At 43.6% G+C, this 18024-nt stretch overlaps 1 protein-coding gene across 6 annotated transcripts in view; it reads right to left on the bottom strand.

Moving 5' to 3' along the window:
- Positions 1-18024, bottom strand: part of LOC109410886 (protein winged eye) — a 281971-nt gene that overhangs the window by 46128 nt on the left and 217819 nt on the right. For all 6 annotated transcript variants that reach the window (XM_062859803.1, XM_062859805.1, XM_062859802.1 and 3 more), the window contains exons 4-5: positions 11986-12111; positions 1372-1714 (exon numbers count right to left, since the gene is read on the bottom strand). In XM_062859803.1, coding sequence (XP_062715787.1) covers positions 1372-1714; positions 11986-12111 — 469 coding nt within the window. The remainder of the gene's footprint in view (positions 1-1371; positions 1715-11985; positions 12112-18024) is intronic.

Here is an 18024-nt window from a genome sequence, read left to right as displayed (position 1 = left end):
ACTTTTTAGATTCCATTTAGGTCCCATATGAACTGTGCAAAATTTCAGCGCAATTGGTGAATATATAATTTAGCGCAAGCGGTTCAAAGTTTTCATAGGATTTACTATGGGAAAAGTTACACTTTCAGATAAAAAATCCCAGAGGTCGCCCCTTGTCTCCTTAATTCAAATCGATCAACGTTTCTTGTAGAAAAATAGTTCATGAAACTTTCCTTCGAAGACCGCAAAACAATTGGATGCTTGTAGAAAAAGTTATTGATTTATTACCGATTAGTGATCCAACGAACGGCTTTTCATTTTGTTTTATCAGCAGCACTGCTGCTGCCGTTGCTGCATGGGGTGGCGGGAGGCATCACCACCCCCAGAAACAGCAGCAGCCAAGGCAGCAGCTACAGTGCTGCTAATAAAACAAAACAAAAAGCCGTTCGTTGGATCACTAATCGGTAATAAATTAATAACTTTTTTCACAAGCATCCAATTGTTTTGCGGTCTTCGAAGGAAAGTTTCATGAACTATTTTTCTACAAGAAACGTTGATCGATTTGAATTAAGGAGACAAGGGGCGACCTCTGGGATTTTTTATCTGAAAGTGTAACTTTTCCCATAGTAAATCCTATGAAAACTTTGAATCGCTTGCGCTAAATTATAGTTTCACCGATTGCGCTGAAATTTTGCACAGTTCATATGGGACCTAAATGGGATCTAAAAAGTCGACTGGAGCGAGGATTTGATATTTGTCCCATACTACTGTACATATGTACGTTGAGTTATTTGAGAGTAGTTACCTGTTGAAATACAGCTTAGGAACCATTAGTTGGTCATGCTGCAAGTATACGGCGTTCCAGGAATTCTATTCGAGATTCTCCAAATAGCTTCTGAAGAAAGCCAGAAGGAGCTTCAGGAGAGATTATATTAACAAAAACTGCAGGAGGAATTTCTCAAAACACTCCATAATAAACTCCTGAATGATTTCCATTAAAAACATCTGAACTTTCATCTGAAAGAATTCTATAATGAAACTGCTAGAGGAATTCTAGAAGGATCTACAGGTATTCCAAAAAGAGTTCCTAAATGAATCATGGAAAGAGTTCCTGAATAAATCATGGAAGCAGTTTTTGTAAGAATTTCAGAAGAACTTCCCGGAATAAGTTCCAAGAGGAAGTTTCTGCAGAAATCCACTTCAAACCCTGCGCACGTCATCGTCCATAAAAAGCTGATAAGATGCTACATTAAAAGCGAACAAAGACAAACTAAGCCATGCCTGCTTTAACTGCAATGCAGGCCCAGCTGCGCTAGAGAAGTGACCCAACTCTTCCCCCGCCCAATCGAGCCGCAGATAAATTCCGGCATAAAATAAATTAATGAAAATTACCTAGATCAGCGGCAGATCCGGTAGCTGCGATTCCGAACCGGTTCAGTTCTTTGGCTTGGTGGAGCTGCGAGCCCAGCGGACCGCCGACACCGACACCGGTCGAGTCCTGCAACCGCTGACGGGCGACGGCAATGCCGACCGGAATCGTAGCCGCCGCGGCGTTATTCTGCGTGCTGGTGATTCCAATGTGGTCCATGGCGGTTCCGAGATTGACGGGGACGGCAGCCTTCGGCGAGGGGGCTTCCAATTTGACAACGGCCGTCAGTGCCGTTGTCGTACTGCTGCTAGCCTCGAAGTTGTTCGATGTGGTTACTTCGGACACTTGGCACGGTTCACGTTTAATCTGCCGGAGGGAGTGGGAGAAGAGAAAGGGACGAATTATGAACGGTCAGGTCAATATGGGAAAATTATTCCAAAACTTTGCACAAAAAGGGTCCGGAAGGGTTACTGTCTCTGTGACCACTTTTAGCAAGCTTTTAACCCCTCGCAGAGCCCAAATGTGCGAAACCGGACAAAAAGGGCCATCGTCTTGCCGTGGCATTACTCGACCTGATCCATCTGGACCGGCCATAAAGCTTGACCATAAAAATTTAACCCGAACGTTTAGGCTAATGAACCCGCATACCGTTTTATGGCCATCCCAGGCCTTCGCGCGCGCACTTCGGTTTTTACGTCTTCTTCGCCGCCGTTCGTCTCGCTAAATTCAATTCGATTCAAATGGAGTTCGGACGAGGGGCCTTATAAATAATTAATCAACATGAATCGCGTGGATACAGCTAACTGCAAAACTCTCCAATTTTGCAGGAAAAAAAAGGTAAACACTTTTTGCTCGTTAAATGCAATTATCATACGGCTGCTCGATTCATTCAACCCTTCGGTCGGTGGCGGGAACGAGGGGCTATCCCATTTCATCGCTTATCGTCGTCGTCAACGACCGAAGTAGGCGCAGCGCGAAATGGGAAACAATGCACTGAACTCAGTGCACGCGAATTTGCAATGAGCAGCTGATCTGACGTTTATTGTTATCGCGGGTGACCGACACGACGCGACGACGTGCAAGACAATGGCCAACTGTTTGTACGCGGATCTTCATGAACTCTACATCAACCTGCTCAACACTGACTGTTGTTTATACATTTAGGTAGGTATGCATGTGTGCGGGCGCGCTTTCCAATTGGAAAACAAAGAACTCAAAAAACAAAAGACCAAACCATGAAACCAATGAGTAACACGAAAAGAAGCAACGTTTGTACATACACTGAAAAGAAGACGAATGCGCGCAGCAATCTCGACCTGTCACACGCCCGCCATCATCATAGGTACGAGCGGGTCATGAATGCATTCAGACCCAGAGCGAGGACAGGGCGGGATTGCAGCAATGTGCCAATGATGGTAATTAAACGTAATGACGGCGTGGTTGGACTGTCAGTCGGTCTGTTGGTCGGTCGGTAGTGATGGGTTAAGGTGGACAATTTACAACTCAACACGAACGAACGAAAAACGACAATGGTTTGTTATTAGTAGGTAGGTAGTCGTCACCAGAACTACAGTAATCACGCGGGTGGTCGGTTGGTGAGACGACGATACGGGGCTGTGGGGAGCACTAGCAGTTCAGAAGAAGATGATGTCGGACGACAATGGAATGCACTGTTGTGTAGAATCGTTGTTCTGCGCCGTTGCGCTGAACTGAAGAAAAAGGCTGTAATTTATAGGGAATTTGATTTGATAATAAGCGAGTCAGTAAGCGGTTCAAGTGGGCGCGATTTCTCTGGGGAGCTTCTGGGGATTACATTCAATAAGGTGAAGAATATGGTTAGCAGATTTAGCAAAACAAGTAAATCTATGGATAGGCCTTTTCAGCTGACAGGTTCATTTTCATAGGAGAACTGTCAAAGGCCCGATAAATCAGCTGATTTAAGACGTCGAATGAAAAGGCCCATTGAAGCAATCGAGGACGACCTACAACTTATTGATTTTGACGCCTTTGCTTGCAGACTTTGTGATCATTGCCTCTGAGGATTATAGCAGACCGGACCGCAAATCTTTTACGTTCTGACTGACGGTAAAAACCGGGCTAAAACCTCTTAGAGACCAAGAATGTACGGTACCGACGGCCACCTAGGTACAACCTGGAGTGACTGTAACAACAACATGTCTTACCTCGAGGCAGCCGACGCAATTGAAACAGTCGGTACGAGCTGTCATCAACAATGCAGCCGATAGTGGAATCGAAGGTACGACTGAAGGGCCCCATGGCACCTTTCATAGTAATTTGTCTTTTACAGCGTTAATGCAGGGCTCTGGCGTGGTTGACCTTTTTCCCGTGATACTCGTGGGCTTCGTACAAAAGTTAGTAGCGGCAGTGTAGAGGTTAACCCCTACACGATAAGCAGTTCAGCTAGGTCTTGTCTAAGGAGAACAGAAACAAGAGGAGGTAGCTGTATGCGGGAGAGGTCGAGGATGGAGCGTGGTGGTTGATATGAGCCGCGAACTAGAACAGAGCTAGGCTTTCCAAGAGGCTTTCTTTCTAGGAAGTGGCTGGGCAACAGTTTGTCTCCATCATTGACTTCGCGTCATCGACATCTTCTTCTTCTTCTTCTTCTTCCTGGCGTAACGTCCTCACTGGGACAAAGCCTGCTTCTCAGCTTAGTGTTCTATGAGCACTTCCACAGTTATTAACTGAGAGCTTCCTCTGCCAATGACCATTTTGCATGTGTACATCGTGTGGCAGGCACGAAGATACCAAGATGCCCAAGGAAGTCAAGGAAATTTCCTTTACGAAAAGATCCAGGACCGACCAGGAATCGAACCCGTCACCCTCAGCATGGTCATGCTGAATACTCGTGCGTTTACCGCCTCGGCTATATGGTCATCGACATCTAACATCAGTAAAAACCTCAAGCATACCCTTCGTAAGTTAACGATGGTAATCAAGTAGGACCATTGAAAAACTCAACTGCAACAGTAGTAGAGCACGTGAACCTGAAAGTGCCGAAGTCTACCCAGAACAGTAATGCCGGCAAGTCTGAATCCGGCCAGGCGTCCCAGAAATTTGGATATATTGGGCCTGAAGAGCCCGGCCTGTCTCGGATCAAAGGGTGCAGGGGCTGCACGGGTCAGAGTTCTCTAACGACTACGAACGTAATCGGGTCATAATTGCTCTCCATAAGAAATAATTTCTTCTACTTCATTTACAAAATGTAACAGTGGCCTTTTGGACCTCAGAGGGCAAGAAGAAGAAAGAACAGGAACAGGAGCTCAGGGACACGAAACCAAGTGGGAGAAGGATAACACTCGCCATCAAGACGGACGAGTCTAGGTATTCAAAGGCCTTGAATACGATGCGGTGCGAAACCAAGCTCGTGGATCTGTGAGCCGACGTGCGCAGTTTTGGACTTGCTCGTACAAGTGAAATGATCCTCGAGCTCAAGCGCAACAAGGAACACAAGGGCGCCGTGTCTACAAAAGTCTGGCGGAAGAGATCCTTGACGAAAGTGTCGAGTCGAAGACTCTTTCAGCGGAGGCGACTCTGAAGGTGAAAAACCTAGTCAAGAGCACTGACACGGGAAGAGCTTGTCACGGCGCTGCGAGAACAAGGCGAAGTGTAGGTGGTCACTGCAGCCGTTAGGCTACGAAAAGGCCAGGCAGGGTCACAGGTAGCCTTGGAACAGCTACCTGTGCCGGACGCAAACAAGTCCGTTAAAGTAGGGAAGCTCAAGATGGGCTTGCACGAGCCACCGAAAGTTTGCTTCAGGTGTCTGGAACCAGGACACAAGTCATGGAACTACAAAGGCCCTGACAGGAGCAAGCTGTGTAGGCGATGCGGTGTCGATGGCTATAAGGAACAAGGCTGCACTAGTCCAGTCACGTGTTAGATTTGTTCCGGGAAATCCGCGAACAACAAGCACCCAATGGGAGGTTTTAGAAGCCCGGCCTTCAGAAGTGCCACAGCTGACAAGTGACAGTGCAGGTAACGCAGCTGATCCTGAGCCACTCACTGTGACGCAGATCAACAACTGCTTTGTAAGACAGTTTCTGATTGGGGAACGGATATCGCCATCATAGTGGACCCATGAGTACTCGCCGGTAACGGCAATTAGGTCGTGAATGGATCTGAAAATGGCGGTGATATGGACGACCGGTATATACTCCTTCCAGGAATTGGTGTCTACGAGTGCTTCGTGGTTTCCTACTTCTTCTGTAGCTGTTATGCACCTCCGCCGTGGTTGATCGACCAGATTACGCAGATGCTGAACTGTATGACGACCGAGCTGACAGGGCGAAGGCCGGTGGTAATAGCGGGTGACTTCAATGCCTGGGCCGTGGAAAGGGGAAGCCGTGCTACAAACCAGCGGGGTCAAATCTTGGGTCAGATCCTGCTAGATGTCGATCTGGCTAATATCAGTATCTAAAGAACCTTTAGTCGGAACGGAGCGGAGTCTATTATCGACGCTACTTTTTGTAGTCCTGGCCTAACAAGTAGTTCGAACTGTAAAGTAGACGATAGCTACACTCACATCGATCACCTGGCGGTTCACTACAGTATGGACTACAATGACGACAGGCAATGGGTTCAGGAAGAGGCGACTAGGCCAAGAACTCGTAAATGGAAGACACTTCAACTCCAACGACGAGGTATTTGGGGAGGGGCTTTGCCGTGAGCGCAACAAACTCGGTTTAATCGAAGACGAGCTGGTAGCGGTACTCGTACGAGCGATTTGACCATGCCTAGGCAAGACCAGCCTAGAGATGGGACACCACCGGCTTACTGGTGGACTCAAGCGATTGCGGACCTGCGCAATCGCCTGAGCCTCCCTAGACTAGGCTAGTCAGCGAGCTAGGAATGAAAAAAGGGAAATAAACGGAGGGTGGTGCTCGCCGCTGAAAAAGTCGCGCTGAAGACCGAGATAAGGGCAAGCAAAATGCCTGTTTTGAGGGTCTCCGTTAGAGTTCCAATACGAACCAGTGGAGTGTTGTCTACAGGTTTATTATGACCAAGACACAGACAAACAGACGTAACTCTTGGAGGAAATTTAGCAAAAACTTCTGCCCGGTGTCTTTTTCATGAGCACACTGCCATCCGGTGGAAAAAACCGCGCGCGACACTGTCGGCCATGATGGGTTTAGATTTGACGTTTGTCTGACACGCACACTACTACGCAAACTGCTTGTAATTTTCGTTTGTACCAGTGAAGAGAATTGTCAGACAAAAGAGGCACAAAACAAGCAACAAAGAAGTTGCGACGATTACTCTTTATCATTGGCGGAGCCGGCATTTTCTTTTTTCTTACTCACTCTCCTAAACATACACGAGAAAGAGAAAGATAGAAGAGGAGGCAGCTTGCCCCCTCTTTCATCTCGCTCTTTCGCTTGCATGTTTGGGAGAGTGAGTAAGAAAAAAGAAAAAGCTGGCTCCGCTAATGCTCTTTATCCCTACTGGTAACAGATAATGACATGATCTCGAATTTTTTTGTTGCAGACAAAACGGAAGCTGAATTTGTTGCGTACTTTTCAACTCGTGAATAATCAATTATTGCTAACCCAAAGTCGAAACTGTTTGATGATAGAGCTTCCCCAGAGTTGCAGTGTTTACCGACTCGAAGTTACCGTTCGAAAATCGCAATGCAAGGCTTAAAAATCTCTAAACTCGTGGTGTACGATGTTAATCCCATTATTTTCAAGTTGGGACAAACTTATGTCGCATGGGTTTGTTTGTCGCAACAAATACAGGTTGCGACATTGTCATTATTGTTGCGCGATGGTTGAATTTTGATTCACTGGCAAAGACTTTTGTTTTAAACGAAAAAACTGCTTTCAAATGTTTGATGATGACGATGATTTCAATGACGAATAGTTCAACGTTAAGGTGGTAGTTCCCAGTGGTTGTGGACATCGTCGATTTCGCTGGCGATGTTACTCTAGAGATCTACGGTGAATCGATCGAAGAAGTGGAGTTGACAGATGTCCACTCGATTGCGGTCGTGGAGGAGTTGATGAGCTTCCGTAAACTGAAATTGGTTCACCCGAAAACCGAGTTGGTTGTGATGAACAAACGGAAGTCGGAGCAGCAGATGGTGATGGGGAACGATTGCACTTTCAAACGCTGCGTCAAACTATTGGAAGTTATGATCTACGAAAGGTTTACAATGCGCACATTATATATCTGAAGTTTCCAGCAACACTCCAAAATAGAGGACAGACTTCCAAGCCAAGGCCGATTTTGTCTCAAAAGTTGAGTAGGAATTCAAACTAAGATAGGTTGAAAACACTAGCGCCGCCATGCGGTGTATGATGTCCATCAGTTTTACAATCATCAACATCACCAAGATATTTCTACTTGAACTGCTATTTCAAATGACGAATTCCTTCCTTCTGTAGTTGGGTTTGGATTACAAACATCAAACTTCTGTGTATCCGACCACAGTCTATTCTGAACTGTCCAAAAGAACTTAAACTTAGGCATGCACGTAAACGTTAAATATACATCGTAATAAACTTAGACAACTAATGAACTTAACTTAAATATATTTCACTCTTCCACATAGACTCAACGGAACACGAAACGTTGCGGTCGCCAAACAGGAACAAAGCAACTGAAGAGGAAAGCAAGAAACGCAATGCAAGCTTATGTCACCACCACCTCGCCGCCGCCGAAGACCGAAGTAAAGCCGCGGGGACTTAAGAACCCAAAGAGAACCGAACCGACCGATATCGGGTAAGTAGAAAAACAATTAAATCCAATAATTTCGGTCCCACGGCCTGCTGTGAGACGACCCTACAGAGAGGCGAGACGACGGAACGCGGTTACTTTGATGACGACGCGACACAACAATCGAATGCGCACCCGCTCGCCGACTTCGATTCAAGTGTCACATATTTTTTGTTCTGATATGTTGTGTTTGCTTCGGAAGTTATGTCATAAGGTGGCGCCACCAATGTGCTGAAGAGGTCGCTGGTGCTGCTGCCGACCGCCGTCGGCTTTCGTCTCGTTTTGCGCGTCAGGCCAGGCCTGGCCTGGGAGGTAGCTGCCGGCCGGCATCAGAAGCGATAAATGTTCATAATATGATAAAAGATAGAGCCGATGGACATTTGCATTGAACTCGAGCATGTACTGGAGGAGCTTAGGGTAAGATGCCCTTGTTGAACGATAAAATCATAAGATAACTTTGGCATTTTTTTAGATTTTGACTAAAACTAGCTAAGAGTGTAATGCTACGTTGACAGGATTTGCCATCACAATCTGTCAAGTGGCTGTAGTGGTGGCATCGAAAAACTTTTGTGTGCAACGTTATGGAAAATTCAAGGGAAAATTCAGCGGCGAAAAGCCGACGACAGATGATCCGGTGGAGGTAAGGAAGGTGTTAAATTAGTTCAAGCGTTGTGACGAAGAAGTCTGAAATTTTCACCTTCGAAGCTGGATGATTTTGCGCCAGAAAGCAGTACCAAGAGTGGCGAAGCACAGCTGTGTCGGATGGAAGATGAGAAGTACATCAAGGTGGACACAATACAAGGTGCAATTGCTGGAGCAGGAGTTCGATATTGACTGAGATGTTTTGAGAAATCACGAAGGTCAAACTCCGCAAACACCTAAGGTATCCGAGAACGAGTAGACTTTGAAGAAACAGTGGATAAACACTTCTTGAGAAAAGTTAGGATATATTGCAAATTTTGTACCTTATTGAACGCGACTATATGAATCCGTCGCGGATGAAAGCATCGCCAGAGTCGTCGCCAACCAATCAACAAGTAGGAGTCTGACGTTTCTCCGATTTCACTAACACAAGCACAAGTACAGGTGATTCCTGATTCGTCGCGATGATTCTGAAATGTCCACTGGAAGTTGGCGGCGCGTTTTATTAAGAAAGCAACAGACAAAACATAACTCTCGAAGGAATTTGAATCCTTTAACGACCCAAACACCATTAAAAACACTAGCGATGAGCGTCTTACCCCGAGTTCCCAAATCAGTTGGGTGCATCCGTTCCGTCGCCAGGTCGCTGCCGGTCCCGTCCGCGACGGCGAACGGTGGTGATGTGTGACATAAACGTAATATTATTGCCTTTTAGTCAATGAAGTAGTGTATGATACAGAAAACGGAAAACAACGACCACAAAACTGAACTGAAATGAAGAGAGCAGGTTGCTACGATTCCGCGCAGCTTGTGCGTGTGTTTGTGCGTGCGTGCATGTGTGTGTGTATATTTTCGCGGGGTTGATCACTTACGTGAATCGCCGAGCATGCCGCGTCGAAAGAACTGTTGCTGATGTTGGTCCGCGGCTCAACAACCGAGGAAGAACTCCAGATAGCGCCGGTACTTTGCGGTACTGACGGCAGCGGCTGTGGCCGCTGTACGTAGTGTTGCTGATGCTGTCGATTGCTGCGTGCCGTTACAATGACACTGCAATCCGAGGAACGCCGTTGATGCTGTTGAGCGCCGTTGGTGCGTTGTTGTTGCTGCGTTTGCTGATTGATGGGGCACACGGTGAAAGATGGCGATGACAGACAGGACGGTGCTACCGTTGCCGTGGTGACCGACTTGGTTGCTGTCGTCGGCGTTACAACCAGGTCAAGCGTTGCGCTTGATCCGTTGTTGTTGTTGTTGTCGTTGATGATGCCTGGTGTCGACGAGTGGTCGCGTTGACGATGTTGTTGATGTTCCGACAGTCGCAGAAGCGTGGTACGAGCAGAATTACTAGTTATAAGTGATTGTTGTCTATGATGATGGTTGTTTTGTACTGGGAGTTGCTGTTGTTGTTGTTCTTGCTGAACGTGGTTTTGATGTTGAAGTTGTTGATAATAAAGACGTCGCTGATCTAATCCGTCTGATTTATTGCTAGTGTTGTTACGATTATTGAGATTATTGCTATTGTAAGTTATCTGACTGCCGGAACTAATATTTTCGGTCTTTATGGTTAAATTAGTTACGGATGGTACGGTAGGTACCTGAGTGGAAATAACACAATAATGATAAGAAAATTATCGTCCACACGTTATTACTGGAGGCGAGGAGCGAGAAAAGCGCAATTGTAACACTGAATGAAAAAAGTCTACTCGAGTGGAGGAGCGAAATAGGCTGAATGAAGAGCGGAAGAAGGGAAAGTGTAATAAGTGAAAAAGACGTGCCGTATGAAAAAAGATCGTGGAGCGGAATGGAAATCTCATCGCTCAACGGAGCGCGCACTCATCGTCATTCGTTTTCTTTGTGTTTTCATTCTTCTATCTCTATCTCTCTGCCTTCACGTTTTGGTCTGGTGTATTGTGAATGTGAATGGATCTTTGTGTACTCCACCAAGGTAAAATTGTGATGCGCCTGTCAACATGTAATCGAATAATTATACCTCATCATCGTCATTAAAAGTCACTGCATCATAACGGATTAGACCAATCATTTTTCCTTTCTTAAGGCGAAACTGGATCCATTTCCTCACTTTTTGGTTTTTGATTTTTTATAAAATAACGAAGCAATATTTTCAAAATCGGTTTTCGTGCACATGTAGAGTATGGATCAAGGTATCACCTGATTTTTTTTCGTGGTGGAAAATGTTTTTCGTTTTTGCAGAAACCATTTTTGAATATAATTTCACAAAAAAATGGTTTCTGCAAAAATGGAAAACTTATTCCACCACAAAAAAATTCAGAAGATACCTTGATCCATGCTCTACATGTGCACGAAATCCGATTTTGAAAATATTGCTTCGATATTTAATAAAAAATCAAAAACCAAAAAAATGGAAAAATGCTTCCAGTTTCGCCTTAAGGGCGAACAGAAGAGCAAACTCAAGTGGTAATTTTGATCGGAATAAAGAATTTTGACGGCTCGATTCAGATTGTTCTGAATCACGTGGAGAGCCTAGGATGATTTAGTGGTTTGCATCATATTTTTCCCTGGATCTGTAAGCTACTTTAGTTCGTGTATCTTCGTAGACATGCGAAAGATGTAGTCAGGCATTGGCGTCTTCAACAAACTTTCCGAGCTTTTAAAAATGTTTGTATTCTGCGTTGCAAGAACATTTATCGCGCAAAGTTGTGCGAAAACGCTAACAGATATGTGCGGATGCTTTCAATCGTTTCGGTATTTTCAGCGCTGCCAATCCTTAGCTTATTTCCGCATTTATTGTAGAGGACTCGAACATTTTATTATAAACTGGCGACCATCTGATTTTGTACATTTATGCGCGCTAATCTACGGCGAAACGCACAATAAATCAGTTGTCTATGATTCTTCTGTTCTTTGCTACACCATCCAACCTAACCTCAAAATGATTGACATTTCTCAGGTCATTTTGTCAGATTTAAAATGTTTTCGTGCATGTGTGTGGTCTGTCAGAATGACCTGAGAAGTGTCAAACATTCTCATGGCTGGCTTTGTTGGTGTAATAAAGAATTGGGCCGTAGTTGACCTCATGAAAGCAAATCAGTGTAGGCCGTGATCATCTTTTTTTTTGCCATAGCTTTCGCATGTCTACGGATACAGTATCTACAGAAAGCAATAACTCAAGTGTACAAATATCCTCAAAAGTGCAAACTATCGTGGGAAGATGCCAACTCTCTAACGCATGAAGAAAAAAGTTCAACAAGTTTATCGTTACCTAACCTAGAACAGTGTGTACTCACTTGTATCTGCAGCGGCTCTAGTGTGCCGTGCTCCCACCTGCCGATGCAGGTCTCCGTCTTTTTGGCAACCGCCGTGGTTCCATTGATGAAGTCCGTCTGTGACTGCACGAATATACTGCTATTGGCCTGAAAACGGGGAAACAAGAGAAGCGGAAAATCGGGCTCAATTAATCCGGAGCGGGTCATTTTCTCCGTACGTGCGAGCGCACGTACGGACGGTGGTGAGCGGACAATTACAACACTCTTATTAGCATATGATGATGAGCAACAATTGGCGAGCACTTATTCCGCTTTTTGCAATGCGTTAAGTAAGGGCAGAATAAAAGTCATGAGTCATCGTTTGGTGTTAGGTTAGGATGACTCGCTTGCTCGGATTGATGGATGCATAAACACATAGGCGCGCTTCTTCTAGGGAGATCTTTCCGAATCTTCGCAGCGTGGTCGAGTCGAATCTCCATAGGAACGTAGCGTTAATGTATTCAAGTCAAACCAGCTAGAAAATTGGTGTACATTATTTATGTTACTGTAATTTATTAGTTTTCCTCTTCATCTCTTGCTGGCTTCGGATTCTGTTGTTTTTTTTTCGGGTAACATAACCTTAAACTTTTTCCCGAAGGTTACATACAACAAACTGTGTGCAAAAAGGAAGATTAATGTTCGCTCTCTTCGGCTATCTCTTCGCATCTCTCCGACCGACGACGACGGATGAGCTAGCTCCGAGGAGGGATAATCTATTTTTAATCACCTGCGAGGAATCTTCGCCTCTCTGACGAAGAAGTTGACTTTTGTTGCCTCCATGCACAAGTCGTCCCCGACCCTGCCTGGGACGAGACTCTCCCAGGGCCAGCAGGACGGACCTCACGCTGGGTTTACTTTGCTTCCTTCGGGAGGTGTTGTTGGATGGATACAACGAGACGAATGATACACCTAAATAAACAAAGAGTGACGTTTCGTCTTTGGCTGATGCGCACACTGCTGCACCGGCAGAAAAGCTGTTTGCATTGAAACAACAATATCCCGGAAATATTTGAACTACTTAAGAAACTAGAATAAACACAATTTAGCTGGCATTTAAAACTTTTACAAAATACCAATTATTGCTATTGGTCAAGGTGTCAAATTTGACAGCATATGTCAAAAATCCCTGTTTGATTTCCAAGAGATTTCCTGTTGTCGAACAACAGTTCTGAACCGATAGAACAATCTTTGACGCAAACAATTGTGGTACTCTTTTTGTTTCTACATAAAATATTGTTGTTTCTACAATACTTTTTTCCCTGCGTGTAGGTCTTTGTAGGGTTGTTGAACTGCAACACACATGCTTCCCAATTCCTTCGCAGTCAAAGTCCTGTCCTAGAAAGCGTACCCAGCAGTAGCACCACTACTCCCATTTCTGGAATCGATTGATCGATGCTAACGACCAGACCCAATATCCCCGAAGCGGACGGGCAGTCCTCCTCCTCCTCAGTCAGCAGGGGTGATGCGAACTTTTCAGCTCATCAATAATCGCCAGTAGTTTGGCTTTTGTGCTGCTGCTACTCTTGTAGATTTCTTATTGGCGTTCGTCGCTTTCTTGCGATTATGCGCCGGCCAGTTATAGAGCGAGCGCTGTACCTTTTCACGAACAGGTGATTAATGACGGGTATTGGAGCTTCCGTTGTTGATAGTACCACCACAGTCAGCCAGCCACCAGTGTCGGGATTGGGATTGATGTTCCGAGGAAGGAAACGATATTTCACAGCATTCAATCTCTTCGCCGTAATGAAGTTTAGTCAAATGAAGCGGAAGGCACGTCCTTGGCGGGCGGGGATATTGGAAATCGTCAAAATTTGTTTCAAGGTCGATATCTGTTCACAAGAGGTCCTTAATCGATGCCTTATCCTTAATCAATAATTTTTAAGGAATGAAGGAAGAAGAAACATTTATCTTCTCCACGAAACTAATGACGATTAACTATAACCTACATGTATACTTAAATCTCTAACCCCTAGGGGCCTAATTTTTGTTCAAGATAAACACAGGCGTTGTCCCATGTTCTATGTGAATCCCTATTAACATGGGACAACTGTGGTGTACACGGTAGAACAATGAGCGTGGGTAGATTCGGAAGATTCATTGCCGGAAATTTGTTGTTCGACGTGAAAAGTAAACAGTGAACGCGTTTGCGCTTAGATTCGGAAGGAACTTCTCTCCGGAAGTGTACGGCTAGATTTGGAAGATTCCTTGACGGGAGTTTGTTGTTCGGCACAAAAGTAAGCAGTGAGCGTGAACGCGGTTAGTTTGAAAGTACTTTTTTCGGTTCGGAAAGTAAACATTGAGCGAAAAGTGAAGATAATGGATTGTATGAATAAAAAGTAGCGAACATTACTACTTGTAGATTTACATTACTATTTAGAAATGAAGTCCACACAGTTTATACATAAGTTAGTGTGAATAAACAAGTTTTCGAATATAAGCATTTATTATACATGCGTGTAGTACAGAACTGTCAAAACAAATATTTCACGCATAGTGCTGCAGATGCTTACAGCTTATGGTTGCGCGTAGAATTTTCTTATTCATCCGGATGATTATTCGGTAAGTAAGTTGAATTTAGAAAAATCTGGATATTCGAACTTTAGGAAAAAGACAAGAATTCACAAATCAAGCAGACATTTCCGACAAGCTCACGACTCTGAGAAGAGGCTGCAAGTTTTAGGTGGACGCGGAATCATATGGGAGTTGTACCAACTAAATCTATGGCTGTATTGGGAATCAAAATGCCTTCTCAAAAGGTTGTTTCCTTTTACGACATTTTTCATAGTACTCCACATTAAAGTCCTCTCAGTAGTTCTGCCAGATTCCTACGGGCATTTACTAAAGATTTCAGCAAATGTTTCCCGAAATTCTTCCTTGCGAACCATCCAGGATTCCTGGATGACAACTATGTTTGTCTGAAATTTATCACAGAGATTTTGCATAATTTCTATCTAGTATTTCCACGGAAGGCGTGGTAAAGCCCCTCATAAGATTTCTTCCAGAGTTTCCCCAGCATTTCCTCCAAGAAATATTCATGGGATTTTCCCAGGATTTCTACAAGAGTTTCGCTTAGGATATTTTTCAGGTGTTGCCGCGGGATTTCTCTTAGGGTTTCTTCTGGGATTCTTCTTGAATTATTTTCTGAAATTCATTCCGGTGTTCCTGCCGGGATTTTCTCACAACTTCTTCCCGAGATTTCTCCCAGAGATCTTTGGACGATTTCTCACATAATTACTGCATGAGTTATTCCAGGGATTTCCAGTAAAATTCTTCGCAGGATTATTCACCCAGAGTTTTTTTTACGGAATCGTTCTTATAGGATCCCTCACGGGATTACTCCCGTAGTTTCTCCTGCAATTTCATCAAAAAATATCATCTTTTGTCTAGAGTTTCCCTTGGGATATTTCTTAAGGTTTCTCGCGGAATTTTTCTTGAAATTCTTCTTGATTATTCTTTTGCAGTTTCTCCCGTATTCCAGTATTGAAGATCCACGAAGGGGGGTTTTCTACGGCTTCAGGGGAGCCTGAAAAAGGAAGATTTCATGGGCATTTTGGGGGGCTCCAGGGAAGAAGGCTCAAGTTAAAATGTCAACGAGTTTTAGGTGCGCTTCAGGGGGGATTCAGGGTTTGCGATTTGTTTTATACAATTTAAAGCTATTTCAGAGGCGTTTCAAAAGGCATTTTAAAGAAATTCAGGACGTCCAACGTCCAACTACCTAAACACACTTGGAACCCTCTAAACAATCCTGAAACCGCTGAATCCGGTTCAGTCTCACCTGAACCACCTGAAACCCGCTTAGACAACCTGAAATCCCCTTGAATTTCCTGAAATCTCTAGAAACCTCTCTGAATAAATGCCCCATAAAACCTAAATGCTTCTGAAATCCTTTCAAACGTTCCCGAAACCCTGTGAAACCCTCTCAACTCCCCTGAAATTCCTTTCAACGCCCTCGAAGTACAGCCTTGAAATTTCTTAAAAAAAACGTCTGAAACTCGTAAAGCTCATAACCTCCTAGAAACTCCCTTAGAAACTCTTTCGAAAGTTTGGAACTCCTTTAATCCCCTAAGCTTATAGGCGTGTTTTGTGAAACTTATGAAAGCTGAATGAATCTCCCAAAACCTTTATTAAACCCTCTGAAACTGCCTAGTTCCCTTGGAAATTTCTTTTAAAAGTTTTGAGACTTCTATGAAACATCAATAAAGCCCCTACTTTTTCATGGGTATCCTACCGAAATCTGGTGAGAAACTTTAAGATAAACTCGGAAAATAAGTGCTACAGAAGCCTCGCAAAAATCCCTGGAGATACTGGATGAAATCTCCCGAGAAGCTCTGGAAGATATCTTGGGAAGAGCTCCTGCAGAAACCCCGCTAAAAACTAGGGTATGTGTACCATTCCTTGGCCTAATTTGCAAGCCACCTTGACAATTTTGACCATAACTCATGAATTAATAGCACTAGAAATAATATGTTGACCCTATTACACACTCTAGGCAATGCATGTTTCTCCAATTGGAAGTAAACTTACGTAAATATCCAAGAATTTACTTAATTAAGCTGAAAAGATTCGATGCGATGGTATGCAACGTTGGTCTATGGTACAAAAATTGGCCTATTAGTGGATACAACGTTGGCCTATTGCTTTCCATGCACTAGAACCACTTATTATCTTATTTTTTTCAATATTTCTGCTGAAGTATTATCTCTGATTGTTCACCAATCTTACTTTTAAATTACATTTTCGGAGCCAAATTTTCAAAAAACTATAAATAAATCACTTTAACTAAAGTTCTTTCTTAATCTAGTACCGAAAACAACGCAACCCTATTATTGTGTTATATTTTTACCGTCACCGTACACAAAATCTTTCTTGCTGTTCGTTCTTTCTGGTTCTTACGCAAGAAATGTTGTTGACGCCTTTTTATAGTTGTTTTTGACGTCACTTTACTGATGGGCCAAGATTTGGGTACATAGTGAAAAAAATGGCCTCAATATTCGGCCCACATTCAATTTGTAAAATAGTTATTATTCGTTGAAAACAAATACACAAGTTCAAAATAGCGTCTTTAACCGTCGCATCAAATGTTCAGTTATTGAAAAGTCAATTCGAAATGTTCCAGAATCATGCCATTTATGATCATGTGTATAGACTACCCACTAAGCCGAAGAATCATGGCGTCTACAAAAGTTAAACAAAGTGACATTTTCATTCAATTTTAATGCTCCAAAGTGCTAAAATTGAAACGAAATGTTTCAGTTGTTTGGCACATAGCTTTTCCGATATCCAGTTATGCGTGTTTGTTTGAGTTTTTTTTTTTACTTTGAGATAGGCCGAACGAGGGGGCTATGCCAACGAAGCATCCCGATACTGATCAAATTGCACAAGGAACTCTGGTACAAATCCCATGAACAACTCTCAGAAATCCTGGGAAGAACGCTGTAAAATCTCGGAAGAAGCTCTGAAAGGAAATCGAGAAAAACCTCTGGATGGGATCCAAACCGCCAGAAATTCAAGGAAAACTGAGGGAGAAACCGCAGAAATAATTCAGTAAGAAACTGCGTCAAAATTTAAAGAAGGAATTGCGGTAGAAATCCTCTGAGGAATTATTCGCGGAACGAACTATGAATCGATTTCCAAGCATATTCCCTAAACATTCTTAAAGTTGAAGGATTCGTCATTGACAAAATCGTCATCATTGAAAATTCGAAAGCAGTTTTCTTGTTCAAAGATAAAATTTCCGTAATGAAAATGTATTCACAGTATTGCGGGTGCAGAATGGAGTACAGTGAATACATTTTCAATACATCATTCAAGTTTTGAGTGAGAAAACTGCTTTCGAATTTCTGATGACGACGATTTTGTCAATGACGAATCCTTCAACCTTAAGAGAATAGTATTCACTGAAAGAGTTCTTGGGATCACAAGTAGCTTTCTCTAGAGTTTACTATAGTATCCATCGAATTAGTCAAGATTATTATGGTGCCACCAGTTTTTATACGAATTTGTTATCATCCAAATTCCCAA

The sequence above is a fragment of the Aedes albopictus genome, chromosome 3 (genome assembly GCF_035046485.1).
Source record: "Aedes albopictus strain Foshan chromosome 3, AalbF5, whole genome shotgun sequence".
Classification (NCBI taxonomy): domain Eukaryota; kingdom Metazoa; phylum Arthropoda; class Insecta; order Diptera; family Culicidae; genus Aedes; species Aedes albopictus.
Note: the sequence above shows the minus strand (reverse complement) of the source record. Positions and strands in the feature narration are given on the sequence as shown.